This window comes from Protomyctophum bolini (genome assembly GCF_963924005.1).
Source record: "Protomyctophum bolini genome assembly, chromosome: 17".
Classification (NCBI taxonomy): Eukaryota; Metazoa; Chordata; class Actinopteri; order Myctophiformes; family Myctophidae; genus Protomyctophum; species Protomyctophum bolini.
This window is the reverse complement of record NC_137878.1, coordinates 8,563,148-8,576,461: the sequence shown is the minus strand read 5'-3', so window position 1 is coordinate 8,576,461 and position 13,314 is coordinate 8,563,148. Positions and strand designations below refer to the sequence as shown.

Below are 13,314 nucleotides of genomic sequence, written 5' to 3'. Positions count from 1 at the left end.
AAACATATCAAAAAAGTTGTTTGTAGGTTTAAACAAAAGGCCTCAAAGTGCAAAAAACATCAATAGTCTTGGGACTAAGTCTGTCGAGAACTTATTTTGATAAAATAGAAAAGACTATTGCTGCAGTTGGTTAGTTTAAAACCCGTCACCTCCTAAAAAGGACGGCTGTACATGCTGGATTGTCTGGGTCTGATGCAGCAGGTGAAGAGCCGTCCTCCGCTGCTCCTGTCTCTACCGCGGTGACATCCTGTTGTGCTGCAACTTTGCTCTGTTCACGAGTAATTTCTGTTGCTGCAATTGCGACGATGCAGCCTGTTGACATTTTCAGGCCTTTGAATTCAATTTCGATCGCACTTGGGCCACCCTCCAGTCCAAATGGACGCACGCAAAACGCTCAACAAATGAATTTGCACTCCCTACAACCTAACACTGGTTTGTCTTAATTGCCTTAATGAGCTGCACCTTGCGCCCCCTCCCCAGTCGCGAGCAGACCCTCCACACCAGGCAGCCGCCCGCCTACGCAAGGCCAGCCGAGAAACCTCGGTGCCCACATATCGTTTGTTTAGGCAGATGGTAGCGTCACCAGTGGCTCCTCAGCCAAGCACATCCACTGAAGTAGGGTAAAACGAAGCCGTGTGATGATGATGCGAGACAGTGGATAGAATGGGTAAGCTGGTAAAGGAGGAAAGATCTGATCCCATTCCATATCGGATAGCGGTGTTCCAGTGTTCTGCATATCGAACCACTTTTTCATTTCAGTTTTTCTTTTGTCATCTATGTTTGTTTGGGTAGAACAATATAATGGGCCAATATTACACTGCCATGCTTTACTGATATCTCTGCCATGACCTTAAACTTTTCTTCTATTAATTTAGGCCTACACATAAGAGCAATACTTACATTTCGTAAACGTTCAGCTTATACTATATCGCGCAAGGGAATCCCTCGCCAGAAATGGATAGTGAAGTGTTGAGAGCGCTGTCTTACTATGGAGAATCATTTGGCTTTCCTCTTTTTGCACATGACCCGTGGCCCCTTTATGGTGTTAAACGGGCAATGAACTATGCAAATGATTCACACAGTGAAGTGTGCACTCCGTTTACAACCAAGTGGGATTCATCATCGTATCTTTGTATGTACTCAAATCAAGGCTGTGCACACGTTTCACAAATCTGACATTGGTCTTTACTTTGCAAGAATACAGTAAAATATAATAATATAAGAAGAGTTTCGTGAATGAGGCCCATTGTCTTTTAGCTCACAGAGAGAAAGAATCTATGGATAATTTATTGACTGAACTGTACGGAAAATGACCCAAAGAATATTATTTGCACACTGAAGGATGTTTAAGTGTATTTTTTACTTCAGATGCAAGATGTTTTTTTTCGTCTTTTCTGTCAAGAACATGGTAATTGTTTCCACTACATAGACGAATACAGTCGATGTCTGCTATATGTCTCAATTGCAACCTGATGTCTGTGTTCCTTGTCTTATCTTGGTAACTGTTGTGTTTGGATTTGGAATAGATCCGTAGCTCCGTAGTGCCGACATCTGACCTATCGCTTCCATGCGTTCAGGGTTCACGTTACGCTGTGACCCAGTGGGGATTTCCTAAAAATAGTAGGGAGGCTTGACGCTCGTCCAGCCTTGACTTTTGTGATATTTTAGGTGATGATATCAGACTCTTAACATATCCATGATTACAACTTTGCTGCAGGCCCTCTGTAGATACTAGACCTGAACCAATCTGCTATTTCCACAGGTTCATACACATTTCTATATTAGAAGGCAAAAACAGACGAATTAACCATATCTGTTTTTGTTAATATATATATATATATATATATATATATATATATATATATATATATATTCTTACTACTTAAATGAAAAACATGCTTTTCCTGCATGGACTGTGCCATTGCCAACACATAGCCAATATTTAGATTATTCCCATTAGACCACGAATATACTCAAAAGACGGAACAGAACACACAAGATAGTCTTACTAAAAAATATCAAATCAAATGTCAATATAGTGATTTGAAAGCTGTTGTCCCCCGTCTTTTTTAGGCAGTGGTTGAGATGGCAACTTTCATAGGATAACAAACTTGTCTCTACCACCGGTGACGACTGGTGCTATTCAACAGAAAATGTTGAAGCAGGCTGGTAGATTTAATCAGTAAAACCTCATCCATGAAATCTGAATTTAATGTGTGACGAAGCTTTCTTTGTCCAAAGAATGCCCTTTGCCTGCTCATTGAAAATAATTGTCCCAGTATTTTCATTTTATTCCATCTTGATTTGTTTTATTTTTGAAGGCGGATTGTTCAGTGAATAAGGCTTCCTGTGAATTAAATCGCAAGAAAAAAAATGTTTTGTTCATGTCTTCATGATCTTTCTTATCCATTATATTGGCATGGGATTTGGCTTCCAGATGTTAGATCCCATAGCTTGGGAGCGAGGTCGGTCGCGATGTGGCCAACTGGTTGCCGGGCAACCGTTGACGCTAGCGACTTGTTTGTTGTTGCCCTGACAACTTACCATCCACATGCGTGAAATGAATGACCCCCCGGGCTATGGGACCGGTCCGTTAATAACAAAAACAAACCTGCTGGTCGAGTCCAGCCGTTCGCCATCTTCTAGCTAAAGCACTGTGCGGACACAAAAGGGTGCCGAAACCTCCGTAAAACAGTATTTTTCCTATTTATTCACCGCTCAGAATATTTGTAAAATGAGTGACACTGAGGACGGAAATGATGAAGGACGGGTAAGACTAAGCACGACAACATTCACATTCTCTATTGCTTTTCTGCTGTGCGGCTGTATATCATTACCACAGAGCACCGCAAGTGCAACCAATTATCGTCAATAATATATTGAAGATTAAATTCACCACTCCATGTTGTCGGTCGCGTTTAGTGTGCAGTTTAATTGCCTGCAAACCTTTAAAACATTCATGTTTTGCTGAGCTTTTGCATGGAATGCAATGCGGTTTAGGCGTTTAGCTCCATGGAAATGGCTTCACCTACACCAGACAACACCACCGCGAAGGAGCACCATTGCTGTTCACCATAGCGTCTCTCTCCACAGTTGATTTGGCCCGTAGGCCTACTTTATAATTGGCTTTAATGGCACAAGTTTCCGCACAACGCTAAGACCTATAATTAATTTCCTAACGTCTTCTTAAAAGCCACTCTTCCTTCTCTGTTTTAGCATTAGGACTCCTAATTAGTGTTATATAATGCAGTGGTTTCCAAAGTGGGGTCCGGGGAGGCAGGGACCCCTAGGGGTCCTTGAGGGAGACAGGGAGTTCCCAGCTAAATGATAGTTATACCGGTAACTATCATTAACCAAATGGACCCTTATGGGCTTGTAACTCAGAGAGTGTACAAATGCAACCTGGACACTAACGGGTCCATTTGGTTACATCTGTACACTCAGAGTTAAATTAACTTTGATTTTACAAGGGGTCCCAGAGATAGAAATGGGGGGCCGTAGCCTAATTCAGGTCAAACTGGGGGTCCTTGAAATGAAAATGGTTGAATCACTGCTAGAGTAAAAATCTTCTCTTGTGGGGGTCCTTGCCATATATCTGGCCAAATCCATTTCTGCCTGGCCAAAATCCATATACACTGAGAAAAGATCAGATCAATCTGGTACTCCAAACATAGGGACGGACAAAAGAGAGGGCAAACGGACTGTTATTCTGAAACAGGAAAACTGTTGCCATAAAATTGGAAGCTCACATGCACTAGGGCTAATTTCTAAACTATAGAATGTCATGTCACTATCTGTAACATTAATATTTCCATTCACAATCAATGCAACCATTAATTAATATTCACTTTGCACATAATGGACAACTTTGACCCATATAGATTTCTATATATTTTTTTTAAATTGTCCTGTCTTTTAGTTTACGATTACATGAATTGTATCGTCACTAAAGATCTTAACCTTTTATTTACAAACCCATGATCTTTAATTTGTTTGAATGTTCTTTTTTTACCATTTAAGATTTAATATTGATCGTGAAGAATTTGAAGAGTTTTATCCAAGAAATATAGAAAAGATATCCAAGATAAAATAATGAAAAATGAACATTTACAAGCAGAACATAATTATAAGTGGGAGGAGGGGAGAATGGTGACGGAAGAATGGTTTCAGACGAAGCTCTTGCAATTTTCAGGAATCAGAAATTTAACTGAAAAAAGAAGAACGAGGAAGGATAGAATTGCTGAGGGAAGGCAGTAAGCGTTTTAAATAATCTGGAAGAAACAATGTGTCCGTAGGTTAAGTAAATTAATGATTTACGTTTCTATCTGTTCTTTACCATTCTCCCCTTTCTGTCAAATGGACATCTTAAAGGCACAGTATCTTTGCATTTTGACACAGGGCTATTAATGACACTGTAAACCAAGATGTTTTCTTAATTTAAATGCTAGATGCTACTACTAACCCTTTCCCCCACTGTGTGTGTGTGTGTGTGTGTGTGTGTGTGTGTGTGTGTGTGTGTGTGTGTGATATTGTTAGTGTCCTTGCCTGTATTTCCATAAGAGTGTTAACATGCTCCTGTGGCAATAGGACTCCTGCTCCCCTTCTAAATCGGACCGTGGGAGTCCAGCTCGTGTCACGTGACGTCAGAGAGCAGGTCCCGCTCTCCGAGTCCCTTCCGGGGCATCTAAACGATCCAAGTCTCCATCCCGCTCACGTTCAAAGTCTAGGTAAAGTAGCCTTGCCGAGCCATGAGGCCCATAGGGGCAGGAGCCTATCTCCTGTTTCTTTAGCGTGAGGCAGCTTGATGTACAAGTACACCCCCTGGACATGACGCTAGTATGTCGCAGGGACATACCCCCAATCCAACCCTTGATGCTGAGTGTCAAGCAGGGAAGCACTGGGTCCCATTTTTAGAGTCTTTGGTATGACCCGGCCGGGGATCGAACCCCGACTCGGCTCCCAGTCTCAGGGATGACACTCTAACCACAAGGCCACTGAGCTGGTAAAGTCTAGGTAGGCCGCGACCCCCCCCCCCCCCCCCAACCCAAAAGAACAAAAACAAAATGTATATAATGGTATATAATTTGGGTCCCTCCCAACCACTGATCTAGACTTGTATTTATACTTCCCAATGTCCTACTTTAAATAAGTTAATACGTTTCTATATAAAAAAAATTATTTGTCTGAATTTGTATTTATATTCCCTACATTCTACAAAATCCTGTTTCTCTTATGTGGCCAGATGTTATCTTCCTGTTGAAGCGTGAATCTCGTTTGTGTCCGAGCATAGGCATGGTAACGCCCCGCCGGCCTGTGATTGGACTACCGACACTGCCCATCTTGACTGTCCTCCGAGGTGGATATAATGCTGGATAGTCAGATGTGATCATGTGAGGTTACTCCGTGGTGGCAAATAAGTACGGTATGATACAAGAGAACTGATGGAATAATTGATTGAACATGCACTCCGTAATATGATTTGATTATGGGTGTATTCTAAAGTGTTTGTGTTGATTATTGTGTAATTTGTTTGTACGTGTAAACTTGAAACATTATTGCACTATAAAAAGGTCTGTTTTCGCTTCATCTTTATCCTTTTTAGTGTAATAGTATTAGTTAACTATAGTTAGATTAATACACGATAATCAACACTAACACTTTATTTAGAACACACCCAAATCACATTACGGAGTGCATGTTCAATCAATTACTCAATCAAAGCAAACGGCATACACTATTTGTCTGCCTCTTCTACAAAAAATAAAACGTATAAGTTAGTTACAAGGCTGCATTCTGTCGCGTGTGCCAAGCTGTCGTTCTCCTTCCCTCTATTCTGTCTCTTTTCCAGGTCTCTCTCTCTCTCTCTCTCTCTCGGCCGCGCCCCGACCGGTGCTGTAGTCGTTCCCGCTCCCATTCCCCACAGGAACACCTCCCGCTCTCGTTGTTACAGCCCGGAATATGGCCGCAGGAGGAGCCAGAGTACATCCCCCATATCCACCGGCCCCCCCGGGAGCAGGGTGAGTGAGCACGATAACCTTGGAACACTGGTATGGTTCTCCTCAACCTTTTTTATGAGTGCTGACCATTAGCATATTTGAACTCATTGGGCGCCTCTTGACGCCCTCTGTGCCGAGACGCCTATTTTAATATCAATTAATTACGGTTCACAACTGTGTCCTGTACGCGCTCATACCGGTTTCCGCTGCCTTGGCCGTGTATAGGCTATTACACGTCCGAGGCACCCCATGGTTTTGATATAGAAGTGGTGTATGCACGTCGTCAGAGGCCAAAATTGTGTTTAAATTAATAATCCCAATAATATTTTGGGATTCCTGTTGGCACTACCAATTAGTAGCCTAGTGAAACCACTCCCCCTGCTGGACAAAATTTGCATTCTGCCAGCGGGGAGAGTCTGGGAACTCTCAGGCAGAGACGATGTACTCCGGTCCGATTCTGTCCGGAGCGACATGCGGCTGAACGAGGCCGCTAGAGGCCGGGATCAACGCGAGACTTATGACATATTGAAGCGCTGCCCCGGCGCAAAATGTAAACGCAACCTGCTTGAGAGATCCCAGATGCAGGCAAGAGGAGGAGGAGGAGGGAACTGGGGAACTCAATACTGCCGCAATCTGGCAGAGTCAGGTTAACCAATTAGTGCACTAAGAATTATTCTCCTTGCGCTGAGGACCCAGGTTCGGATCTGACTCCTCTCAATCCTTGCATGTCTCTCTCTCTCTCTCTCTCTCTCTCTCTCTCTCTCTCTCTCTCTCTGCTGTCAGTTTCCTGCCTCTAATAGAGCCAGACCGATATATCGGTTTGGTCGACATATCGGCCATTATTTGACTTGTTTGATGACATCAGTTATCAGCAAATATGCTGTCCATGTGCCCCGATTGAAACCTGGTATAGCTATTTTATATTATAGGTGACAATTTGAAAGGAAAGTTTTTTTGTGTGTGTGTGTGTACAGTATATATATAGTTTTTTTGGTGGAGCTTAAGTGGTTAAATAAAAGGTTTTAGTGTATATGTTAAATATTCTCAAATAGACACAATTATCAAAATGTTAATGTAGTATAAAATGTTGCACTTTTTGACAAAATATAATTCAATACATTGGTGGTGGTCTTTGGACCACAAACGGGACCGGCATCGGACCCCATCGGCTCTACTCTATTTATTTGGCATTTGAGCCACGGACAACCATTTAATGACATACAGGGCTGTATTTTGCGTGTCTTAAAGGACCACTTCACCACTTTTCAACCTATCTTCATATAATAGGTCCTCACTAATAATCATGAAGAAATTGTGCAATGTTTTTCTACTCGGTCTGTGTTTCATAGGAGGGCTGTGGGCAGTTCAGAAACCGTCTTCCAGTGACATCATCGATGGGGAATACAAGCTAATAAAAACTGTAGGCTTTCTAGTCCTGAAAAGTTGCAATGCGAAAATGGAAGCCATCGTTCTCACGATAATGAAAATCTAAATATTTTTGTAAAAAAATCTTGTTTTAAAAAAGATCTGCCTAATGATGATGTCACTGGAAGACGGTTTCTAAACTGCCCACAGCTGTCCTATGAGACACAGACCGAGTAGAAAATAATTGCGCCATTTTTTCATGATTATTAGTGAGGACCTATTATATGAAGCTAGGTTGAAAAGTGGTGAAGTGGTCCTTTAAGCACCAGGTCTTATTCCCTAACTTGAGTAAACTAAAGACCTGGAGGCGTGATCAATGCCATTTGGCTATTCTGAGTGGCCAAAGACCATTGATCACGCCTCCAATTGTAGATTGCTATTTTCAGCATGCAGCCTATAGTGTAAAAATGACTTGGATACTGGATCTCTTGTCCACTACTAGTCCCTTCCTAACATTTTAGTCTAGTTTTTATTTGTTGACAAAATTGTCTACGGTATATATTTAGCCTTAGTTTTAGTCATCATAGCTTAGTTTTCATTTCCATTTAGTTTTCCTCAGGGAAATAAGGTAGTCGACAAACATTTTTGGTCACAGTATTAGTCGCCAAAATCAACACTGCGCAATAGCCATGGCGGAAGATGGCGGAATTTGAGAGCCCTCACAAGCGACGTGACTGGTAAAATAATACTATCTCTCTCTCTCTCTCTCTTTCTGGCACAACAGCGCCCCTACTGGTACGGTACTCATAGTCATACTGGTGCTCATGAACCAACACATACATAGGCACACACATAGGTGAACACAGACATTTCTGTTCCTTGGAGTGGTTGCACCACTCAAAAATTGACCACAAAACGAGGTGTAATTTAAAACGGATCTCGCTGAGAACAGTCTTATTGTTGGTCCTTGCAGGCGAACCCCGACCCCCAACAACTGTCTAGGAGTATTTGGCCCTGAGCCTATACACCACGGAGGAGCGTGATCTGAGAGCGGTGTTCTCCTGCTATGGTCCGCTGGCGGCAGTTAAACGTGGTGTACGACCAATGCACCAGACGGTCCCCGAGGCTTCGCCTTTGTCTATTTTGAGAGAATGGACGATTCCAAGGAGGTATGGAGGAATGGTGAATGTAATAAAAGTTCATAATGGTTTAACCCATTTTGTTATAATTTAGCTATTGAAAAATAGCAGATCTACAAGCTCATAGCGCGCCACCGAGTGGCGCGCTATGAACTTGTAGGTCTGCTATTTTTGAAAAATCGTTCAAATGTGCCTTAAAGCTTTCCGAAAATTGTCATGATTTAGAAAACATTTGTTTAGAATTTCGACGTCGGGCCTGAATGGGTTAATAATCACGTGTACTTAGTGTGTTGTGTAGAGCAGAGGTTCGCAACCACTGGTACGTGTACCACTGGTGGTACTTGAGCCCCCCCTCTGGTGGTATGCAGAGGAGTCTCCCCAAAAAAAGGAGAAAATAGACAAAAGTGGAATGAAATATTTATATTACTACATGTATACCGGTAGTTCTTCTGACCAAGCAATTGGTTGAAATGGGCTATCCAGCCGTGCTGAAATGGGCATGACAGCTAGCTGTTAATAGAAGATTTGAGAACGCATTAATCACATTAGAAATTGCAGTTGTGCTGATTGGACAGAGTTTTGTCAGAGCAGCAGCATTATTGGCTTAGTTAGGAATGGGACAACAAGGGCAGGTACAGGGCTCCTGTATTTTAACTAAATAAATAAATGCATAATAAATGTTATTTATTGAAGTGGTACAAAATATTTTCTTATGTGGTACATCAGTATAAAATGGTTGGGAACCGTGTAGAGAGCATATTAATATTTAGAATCCTTTCAAAATGGCCATCCTACAAGCACAAATCCATCACACCCAATGCAAGTCGTGAGTTTATGGATAGGCAATTTTTTTGGAAGAGAGAGATTTGGTGCGGAGACAAACAAAGTATATTATTTTAGTTTTAGTCATAGTCTCTTGAATAGGTTTCATTTAGTTTTAGTCTCATTTTAGTCACCTGGAATGTTTTCGTGTTAGTCTGGTTTTCGTCGTAATGGCTCACTTTACACTTGCTGATAATAGCAGATCTACAAGCTCACAACGCGAGCTTGTAGATCTGCCATTTTTAGCATGCGACCCAAGTGTAAAATTACATACTGGATCTGTCAATTTGTTGACGAAATTGTCAATATATTTAGTCTTAATTGTATTCATCATAGCTTAGTTTTAATTTAGTTTCCATTTAGTTTTCGTCAGTGAAAAAAGGTAGTCGACGAACATTCTTTGTCATAGTATTAGTTGACGAAATCCTTGATTACATGAAATATATGTATTGGGGTTTGTTTTTTTTTTACATTTCTGTGTTCACCAAAACATGCCACTAGATGTCAGCATTGCAACACATTAATGTTGGACCCTAATGCGAGACATCCCTGGGGTTTACTGTTCACAATGTCAGCCTTACACCACACACCTTATCAAGACATTTTGTTTGCAGCTTGGTCTCTTCTTCCCTAATTGCGTGCCAGGCAATGGAGAGAGCCAATGGAGCCAATGGAACTGGACGGAGTGGACTTTTCCATCACCAAGCGGGCCCACACAACTACACCCGGAATCTATATGGGACGACCAACACAGTAAAGAAGAACACACTCCCCAACCCATTTAAGAACGGGAGCGCTTCTGTGTCGCTTTGGCGTTTAGCCACTCGAACCATTCTTTTAAACTTTAGCTGTTGGAAAAATAGCAGATCTACATTCACGAGCTTGCAGATCTGCTATTTTTGGAAAATAGCATGGAGAAGCAAATCTTTGAATAATATGTATTATTTCACAGTGAACATTTTTAACTCAAATATTGCTCCTATGGGGGGGGTCCCAGGGGACAACATATTTTCAGATGGTGGTCGGCGGCCAATTACAATTTAATTAATACATTTTTGGGGTCCTTGTCATGAAATAGTTTGAGAACCACTGACATAGAAACATAGGTTTTTCAGAAAACCGTCATGATTTAGAAGACAGAATCAGGTCTTGGGTCTCAACAGGTTATCAAAGTCATTTCAACACATGACATGACATGAGCAAAACATCAAATGGAGGACTCCCAAGTACGCTTCCAGACGAATTAATGATCCAGAAAGTGCTCTTCTGGAAGTGAGTTGTAGTCGTAGATACCCCCAACCAAAGTTTTTGGTGTGGGTACCTGCATTCATTTTCATGGTTGACCAAGCAAACTTTTGGATTTTACACGTGGGGAAATTGTGAGATCTACGTACAAGATGGAAGTGTGTGCCTCGGTGGTCTTGGGTGTTGCTGACTTGTTGATTTCTCCTGTATCGCCAGTGGTGGCGGGAACAGCAGCAGTGGGAACAGGCGAAGCAGAGACTCTTGCTATGATGCTGGCTACGACAGATACGAGTAGGACTACAGGTATAGGTGAGGGTGAGGGCACATCTGTGTCACCTCGTAGCTTTGAACCACTTTAACCATTATTTTAAACTTGACCTTAACATAAGAAATAGCAGATCTACGTGCTGCGCTATGAGCTTGTAGAGCTGCTTTTTGTTTGTTTTTATCGTGAAAACATGTGCAAATCTTTGAATATATATTCTTTCCTAGCGAACGTTCTTCTGGGGGTCTCTAGAACAACATATTTTGAGATGGGGGGGTCTGCGGCCAATTACATATATTTCTGGGGGTCCTCCACGTGATACAGTTTGAGCACCACAGATATCGAAACATCAGGCTTTTCAGAAAACTGAGGATTTTGAAGACATTTCATCAGTTCTCAGGTCGAAATGGGTTACCTAGTAGTATTAACTAGTAATGCATCAAAGCAGCGATGGAACAAACGTGGATGTAACCTTTTTGATAGGTTATTAATGACCAAATATCAGTGTTTTCATGTTAATGGCTGGGGATTTCTGAAATGTTCCGATTTCCTTTTTTCAATCTCTACCGGTGGAGGTGCCTGTCAAACAATGTTGTGAATAGGATTTACATACGGTATATGTTATTGAATTATACATAATATCTTTCTCTGACTGTATAGCTGCTGGTTTTGGCTACTGAAATGGGAAATTCTCCTTCTAAAAGTAATTATAATTAGGATTAATTATGTATTTCACATGCAAGCAGGTCCACAATGAATTTAGGGGTGGAAACTGGATAGTGTCCTTTTCTAAGTAATCATTTTTTATCCCACAATTTTGCAACTCATTTTGATTTTAACCCAGTGTCAATTATCTAATGTAATCCTGGGCGCTACACTCCCTCTACCAACCTGGGGACAGCGACAGACAGACCTCATGCATGAGGAGTCCAAGCCGCTTCTTTTCACCTGACAGGGGGGGAGTTTCCCCGGTTGGACGTAGCGCGCGGAAGGAACACGTTATTCCAACCAGTTCTTTTTCCCCTCCATCAGGTGCCCTGGCTGGCCGGGGGGAGGCAGTTTAGAGACCAGCATTACTGCATGTTTTTTGTGAGGGTACCTACCCTAGGGGACAGCGGGGAGAACATGCAAACTCCACGCAGAAAGGCCTTTTCGCCAACCCCACCCAGGGTATGGACAGGAGAGAACACTCCCCTCTTGAAAACAAAACAAAAAAAACAAACACTTTTATATCCTTGTGTGACAGCCAGCCACGCTGGGTCACGTGTTGTGGAAATGCAACTCACTAGTCAGGTTTTGGGAGGGAATTACTGAAGCAATCTCTTATATATGTGGTGGAACGGTGGATCCCTGTCCGGAAAGTGTCATTTTTATCGTGTTTCTGTAGTCGCAGGCACTCTCGTTCACCCTACTACAGTCGCAACAGGTCTCGTTCACGGTCCCACGTATAAGTGTAAAGATAGTTTAATATACAGTAAGCATATTAAGTATTAAGATGAACACTGGATCTATCTGCATTCCTATCACTAACTTAAAACGTTGAATTGATCTGCTGGTGTGCCTTTCTAAACACCATTTTGCCATTGCTGACTCACAAGTGTGACTTCTGTTTGACTTCTCTGCAGGACGATACTGAACTTCTTCCTCGCCTCGTAGCCTCAAGAATCCCTCTCCCTTCACTTGTCAGAGGGAAATGTTTAAAAGTGTGTTAAGCTAACAAAGGTCCATAATATCACCAGAACTCTTTAACGAGGACATGTTAAAAAGAGAGAGAAAAACTGTTTACGTGCTGTATATGTCTTCATTTGTAGGTGTTTTTTTTATACATATACATAATGAGTGAGGGCAAATGACACTTCACGCATCCTTCAGTCGTCCTTACCATTTTCTGTATTTCAGTTTCTTAATCTATTGCTAATCTATCTAGTGGTTGTAAGGAGGAAGGACAAGGCAAGTGTTTCTTGGTGTCTCAAGGAATGTTGTAGGATCATCATGAAGAAGGGTAAGTCTTTATTTTTGCAGCGTTTTATTATGTCAGTGTTGATGAGAACATGAAAACTCTGTGGGGTCTCATTTGCAAGTATTGAACATTAATTTGTTCCCTGGTTTTCCAGTTAATTAGAAGTGAGCTGTAAAACAAATTAAGTTACCGTGGATTGGTGGTGGTACTCGTACTCTAGTCCAGTGGTTCCCAAAGTGGGGTCCGGGGACCCCTAATGGGTCCTTGAGGGAGTTCCAGGGGGTCCCCAGCTAAATGATAGTTTGGTTCCATTTGGACACTCTCAAGAGTTAAATGAACATTGGTTTTACAATATAAATTGGCGTTACAGAGATAGAAATGCCATATAATGGGTGTCTGTAGCCTGTTGCATATCAAACTGGCACTGCCAGAGCCATAGAAATCTTCTCATATGGGGGTCCCTGGCATATCTTTTCAAATGGGGGTCCAACGGGTCGGATAATGAGTGATTTTTGGGGGTCC

At 41.9% G+C, this 13,314-nt stretch overlaps 1 protein-coding gene across 1 annotated transcript; it reads left to right on the top strand.

Moving 5' to 3' along the window:
* Positions 1-2,734: 2,734 nt before the first annotated feature.
* Positions 2,735-12,488, top strand: tra2a (transformer 2 alpha homolog; the record flags this gene model as incomplete). The annotated part of the gene is given in 18 exon segments (XM_080787063.1): positions 2,735-2,770; positions 4,588-4,632; positions 4,635-4,679; positions 4,681-4,714; positions 5,243-5,295; positions 5,849-5,917; positions 5,919-6,017; positions 8,335-8,346; positions 8,348-8,374; positions 8,376-8,447; positions 8,449-8,481; positions 8,483-8,530; positions 9,968-9,991; positions 9,993-10,075; positions 10,784-10,859; positions 10,863-10,876; positions 12,220-12,270; positions 12,458-12,488. Coding segments are annotated over 18 exon segments (852 nt in total).
* Positions 12,489-13,314: the final 826 nt, after the last annotated feature.